This window comes from Botryllus schlosseri, chromosome 10 (assembly GCF_051294905.1).
Source record: "Botryllus schlosseri isolate E-star chromosome 10, Bs_hap1, whole genome shotgun sequence".
NCBI classification, from domain to species: domain Eukaryota; kingdom Metazoa; phylum Chordata; class Ascidiacea; order Stolidobranchia; family Styelidae; genus Botryllus; species Botryllus schlosseri.
In genome coordinates, this window is record NC_137245.1 from 20619170 (window position 1) to 20625366 (window position 6197).

Consider the following 6197-nt stretch of genomic DNA (forward strand, 5'->3'; position numbering starts at 1 on the left):
GCTACAAGCGGTAAAATGTCAAATGATAAGTTCAACGACAGTGCAAACATCTACGGTACAAACGAATGCAGGTTGCAAAAAATTTTGAAATTGTCAACAAATTTTTGACCTAAAGTTACAATTTAGACAAAAATTTTACTAATTTTGACATGTCAAAAAAAATCGCCCTACTGTACACCGATGCTTGCAGATGCCCAAAACTTAACTAAGTTTTCGACACGTCTAAAACTATAGCTTTCCCGATGCGTCTTTCTGGAATTGTGGCTAATGCGAAAATAATCGCTTTTCACCCAGGCCTTAGCTGATGACATCCCAGCCAACGACAAAAAGTTTGAAGACGTTTCGGAAACGCTAGAGATCGCCGATGCGACTGCTAAGAGATTGTCCGAACAATCCGGCGTGCCAGAGCAAGACGTTCCTCAGAGAGATAACGAATGCAAAGACGCCGACAAGCGTTGGGACGACGTGAAAAAGAGGCTTGGCAAGAGGCTTGATGATCTGGCGGAAAGAATTCCGGTCGTGGAGAAAAGTAAGTGGCAGCCATAAAAGTTATTTCATACGTGACCAAAGTACTCGGCTTTGCTACTCAATTGAAAGTAGAAGTAACGCCATGAATTTTTATGCAGTTATAAGCAGATGAAGCAATTTCCGACACTTGTTTAGACTACTTTTCAAGTCAAAGTAGACATTGGAAAGTACTCAAGTAATTAGTTTTACAAGGTCGAGGGTTCGCATACCTTGTCAGTTCATCGGAAGTGGCAACTTTTGAAATTGCAAGTGGCGTGATGGTGCGTCGCGCAAGATGGCTAGACAGTACAAATAGGTGCAAATGCATTCGGCGGTTATTGTGATGGCCATTTACCACATCTTTTATGACGCTTTCACACATGAAAATGATGCATGCGAGTTACGTTCTACTTTTCACAATCTTAAACTGTATGAAGTATGTAATTTTTCTAGAACCCCGTTCCATTTTTTCTAGTCCGGTGATAATTTACCGTTAATTTTGTGTTCTCTTCTTTATCATTGTCTCCCATCACTTCAGTGGCTTCCGAAGAGCAAACCGCAGCCACCTTGCTGCCGGCCGTCGAAGATATGATCCACGAATTGGAATGTTTGGAAAGCGCACAAGCTGTGCGTGCTGATGTGTCGCTACCGACCGAAGCCAACGCCGTGTCGCGTGTACTCCAACAACAGCAGGTAACGTGTTTTGATCGGCTACAGTCTTTGTCGGTTTTGGAGGGGGAGTGCTTCCAAGGCTCTACATGGTACTTGGTTTGAGTTAACTGAAACAGCCAAAGGTAGGTGAAGTACTCAGCGTTGATACTCAAGTAGAAGTAATACCATAAATATCTACTCAAGTTTAATTAGACGTAGTCGTACATAAGACCTATCAAAACTAGTGGTGAAAGTTAAAAAATGAAGGTCTGTGAAGTATTAAGTCAGTATGTTCAAAACAGTAGATTTGGCCGAGGAGTCACATGCTTATAACAGTCAATCGGGGTTGACTTTTTCCAATACCGCATAGTGCATCTTAGCGACTAACGCAAACTGACTGACTAATGACGCTACAAATAAGTGCAATTTTCGAAAATATACCAAGTTATCGTGATACAGGGGCGATTTCGCCTCTCTATTATGACAGTTTCACCCTTAAAACTGATGCAAGCATTCTCAAACTACCTTTTACATTAAAAAAAAAAACTGTAAAAAGAAAGGAGTTTTGCATCAAAAACTGGTATCTAGAAGTACTTCATTACTGAAACTGACCACCTCTGGAAATAGCTCCTCTGTTTAAATCTAGAGCTTCCAACTTTATCGAACGACATTGGCTGATTACTATTTTAAAACTTTCAGGAGACCAAAGATCGCTTCCAAGACGACGTGACACCTCGCTACGGGGTGATTTTATCGCAATGTCGGCCCGTGGTGGAATCGGATGATTCCACGGCGCCGTCCATGGCAAAACTGGCGGCCGCCGTTGATAAAATGGAAGACAAATACGACTCGGTGGACAAGATGATCGACAACTATTTGAAGAAGTAGGCTTGCGGCTGTCTTCCTTGGATGAAACAGTGTGCTCACTCTTGCCATGGTTGCTTACCGTTTAGAGTCAAGCGTGTGCGAGAATTGTTGGATCTACTCAGCAAGGTGAAGCCTGTGTTGAAGAAATACGAGAACGAAGTAGCCAAAGCGAAAGTCGATGAAGACACGCCTTTGGCGAAATTGAAGGAGTCGCATCAAACCCTGACGGTTGGTTGAGTCTGGTAGTTTGAGACAAATATTTTCAGTCCTGAAATCATATACCTCTTTCATCCATCACCAATGAGAATTATAGTTTTATCAATGTTTTTCTAACTGTGGTGGCCTTGTAACCTCGATGAGTCGTAACACAGCATTCAAAACATGGCACAAAGTTACATTCAGTAAGTGGAAATGATATTTCTGCGAAGTCTTGATCAACCTGCAGCATTGGCAGCCCTTGTTATGAGCTATTGAGCAACTGTGATGAAATGAATGTTGTGAAAGACATGCGCTATCATAAATCAAATAGCACATCCACAACCACAGCCCTATACACCACAATGTATTGATGATGTAACTGACTTGTCTTGTTTTCCGTGATATTTTGCCACAATGCGCTTCTTGGTAAAGGCTTTTAATGTTGGTAATTATCCAAATTTACCACATGTTTAGCAATTATTACTAATTTCAAATGACGCTGTAGGCGGATCAAAATTTCAAGACGTGAGTGATAAGATGTCTCATACCAAATAATGAAGCAAATATAATTGTTATGAAAATTCAGGTTTTTCAAAATTTCCTTTCGTTTCAGGCCTTGAAGGCAGGCGTCCCTGCGGAGGACCCGAAATTCGACGCTGTCACGCAAGCTTTGAAGGCGGCCTTAAATGAAGTGGAAATGCCTGACCAAGACATGGAGTATTGCAAACAGGACGCGGAAGATGTCACCGACAGATGGGAAAAAGTCAAAGCCGAGCTAGATAGCAGTCTGAGAGAGGTCGAAGATCTCATCCCCAACGCAGAGAAAGGTCTGTGTCGCTGTTTGACTCTGAGGGTCTATTTTACGAATGCCTGTTCGATATCTCTTATTTCAGCTGCTGCTACAGAGGCTGAGTGCCGCACCCTGTTGCCTTCTCTCAAAGAGTTGATCTCGGAATTGGATGCGCTTGAGCACGCGACTCGGGCTAGAATTGGCATGTCGATGCCTGCCGACGCGGCCAGTGTGGATAAGGCGATTGCTCAACAAAAGGTGACCTGCATTCAATCGCTAGTGAAAATCTTGATGGCATGCACATTGCACAAATTATCGCATATATTCACATTTCATATTCAAATTTTAGCATAATAGAGCTTGGGAGCTGAACCCGATACCGATATTGTCGATATATCCTATTTTTGATGTGACACTCTTCCAGAACTTCTAATTAGCGGCAGTAACAAGAGAATATATCCCATATAAACTCCATTAAATTATAATTGCATTCAAGCTGAGTAAAAAACTAGTACTTCCAGTGGTAAATGTATGCTTGTACTTCAAAGAACACAAATTTTCAGCATGTTTCGCTGAAGTCCTTATAAATCAATGATCTGACGCCACTTAAGGCCCGTTCATTAGAAACAATTGTGGCAGTGATGACGTCATTACACACGTTAAGTAGTATCGTCCGGAGTTGGCCGGTATCAATATTTCTACGCTGAGATATACTTGGGAGTTTAAAAACATCATGTTTCGATGCACCGTTGCCTGGAAAATTCCAGACCTAAAATCTTTGAAATGACGCTCCACGCCTAATGTAGAGCAATCTCTACTAACACCCTGTTTTTGAAATTTCACAATACTCCAGTATTCCTATCCGCAAGATTCTTAACATAGCCACGGCGATACGAAAATATTGAACCCTATTCAGGACACCGCCAAGAAGCTGGATGCCCGCGAGCCCACTTACAAGGAACTGCAGGAGCGTGTTCAAGACGTCTTGAAGTCTGTCACAGAGGACACGCCCTTGACAGAGCAACTGCGTAAAGACCAAGACACCGCCGATAAGAAGTGGAAGACCGTATCCGACCTCTGCAAGCTCTACCTAGAAAAGTATGTAGCTTGTGGTGCTCACTTGAAATGTAGCTCCAAATTACAACCTGTTTAAAAATCGCAGACTTGACGCCCTTCGCGATGCTGCGGAAACAGCAAAGACAGCTGGCGATACAGTTAGAGCCTACGAAAGTCAACTGGTTACTCTGGACACCATGTCGGGTGATGTGCCGGGTCTCAAAGAACAGGTTGATATGTTGAAGGTAAGTGTTCGTAATCTACTTTGTATGCATTGTATCTACATCTGTTGACGAATTTACGTAGAAACTGGATGAGGAAATACCGCGTCACGAGCCTGAGTTTGAAAAACTCTCGGACGCCGTGGATAGAGTCAAAGACCGCGGTGATAGTTTGAGTAAGGAAAGCGGCATGGAGGACTTAGAGACGCCCCAATGCGAAGAGAACGCGAGCGATCTCAAAAACAGATGGAACGAAGCGAAAGATCAAGTCAAGAAAAGGTGGGTCGGTTCTCGAGTATAACTTGTTCCACGGCTTACAAGCTCCGTGCGCCGTATAGATTGGATTACGCCAGCGATGGTCTTGACAAATTGAATGAATACGAAGAAGTGGCCGGCAGACAGAACGATGTTATCGACGGCGCCGAAAAGAAACTGGCTGACGAAGACATGAGTAAAGTCAAGACCGATTCGGACGATATCAAAAAGCAGATTGAAGATCACGAGGTATTCCGTTTTTGAGCGCTGGCCGTTAGAGTTAAGCCGTGTAACGTGTTTTTGACCGCTTGCACTTATACCTGAAGAGTTTTTGCTGTTCACGAATCGGATTTTGAAACGTAGAAAGCTGTTTTAGCGTAAGTTTCCCACACTTTTATGTTGTAAAACCGCGCGAAGTAGTCCCTGGAATATACATATTTGAATTTTGCACGTAGTTTAGTGTTGGTGGTCGTTTTGCGTTAGTTCATAAGAGATATATTGCGATTTTGCAAGTGGCCGCCTCTGATGAATTGCAAAAAGTATGCGTCTCCTGTACCGAATCTACTTCTTGAACTACTATGTCGGGCAATTGTGAAACCTTTCGCTTTTTACTTCCACTTGAAGTAGTTTTAACGTGATTTTGAAATATCTGCTGGTAGTAGGAATTGAAATTTGCGACAATGTCTCTACTTCTCTCTGATTAGCACACTGACTGCCTTGACAACCTCTGAGCATCGATTATACTTTGTAGAAAATCGGGAAAGATTTGGACGAAGACAAGCCAAATATCGATAAGCTGGCCGCGATCGCGAAAGAATTCGACGAAACCGCGAAGCAGTACGACGACACTGCAGATAAGTTCGAACCGGGTGATGCCACTCTTGCGTCTAAGAAGAAGGGAGGAAAAACAACCATCACACGCATTATCACTGTTGAGGTGCGGGGATTGTTGGTGTTACCCCGTTTTTGTGGCGTTACTTGCCGTTTTGAGCACCTCCTAGTTTTGCCAATTAAGCTATTGAAGAGATTATAACTTTACACTGACATCACTTTCGCAAAATGTATTTTAAGGCGAAATTATTTACTTTCATACGTGTTGGATTTTGGAAAGTGTGAAGTTTTTTTTTTTTAAAGGCTTGCATCACGTTTGCCACTGAAATAATCATGACAACCGAATGAACTAGCCCCCGTGTCATTGGAACTGAATATTTACTCAGAAAGTGCACTAATTTGCAATGTCTGCTTTGTGTTGGCCGCAATGGTTCATTGTTCAATTCGAATGTAGTCACCTCCGATTAACTACTTTTAAAGCACTTACTTTAGTACCTTGAGACCATTCACTTTGTATTTCTACTTGTAATTAAGTAGAAATTTACAGTATTACTCCCACTTCTACCTACTTAGTATCAATGCTGAATACTTTGTTTACCTCTGTTAGTAGTGTGGGATGCCCATTGTTCGACAGTGTGCAGAACGCACCAGCGCTTTGTACTGGTATTAATCAATTGTGTTTTACATATTTTTTTAATTGTCACGGCAGGTGACGACCATCACGCGCAAGTACGATAAGTTGAAGAACTTAATTTCCGAGAGAGTGGACCAGTACACCATCGAGTACGACAAGGCCAAAGATAGAGAGGTGACGATTTCTC

The 6197-nt window shown here is 42.5% G+C and overlaps 1 protein-coding gene and 1 long non-coding RNA gene across 18 annotated transcripts in view; one reads left to right on the forward strand and one right to left on the reverse strand.

The window, feature by feature from the left end:
* LOC145448180 (uncharacterized) overlaps positions 1-6197 on the reverse strand; it is a 453937-nt gene that overhangs the window by 362502 nt on the left and 85238 nt on the right. The gene's annotated exons all lie outside the window — the stretch shown is intronic.
* LOC145448158 (microtubule-actin cross-linking factor 1-like) overlaps positions 1-6197 on the forward strand; it is a 157751-nt gene that overhangs the window by 59811 nt on the left and 91743 nt on the right. For all 17 annotated transcript variants that reach the window (XM_080326497.1, XM_080326498.1, XM_080326499.1 and 14 more), the window contains 12 exons: positions 295-529; positions 1046-1200; positions 1858-2042; positions 2112-2253; positions 2837-3050; positions 3117-3271; positions 3930-4111; positions 4176-4314; positions 4376-4569; positions 4629-4794; positions 5297-5482; positions 6086-6184. In XM_080326497.1, the coding sequence (XP_080182623.1) occupies positions 295-529; positions 1046-1200; positions 1858-2042; positions 2112-2253; positions 2837-3050; positions 3117-3271; positions 3930-4111; positions 4176-4314; positions 4376-4569; positions 4629-4794; positions 5297-5482; positions 6086-6184 (2052 nt within the window). The remainder of the gene's footprint in view (positions 1-294; positions 530-1045; positions 1201-1857; positions 2043-2111; positions 2254-2836; positions 3051-3116; positions 3272-3929; positions 4112-4175; positions 4315-4375; positions 4570-4628; positions 4795-5296; positions 5483-6085; positions 6185-6197) is intronic.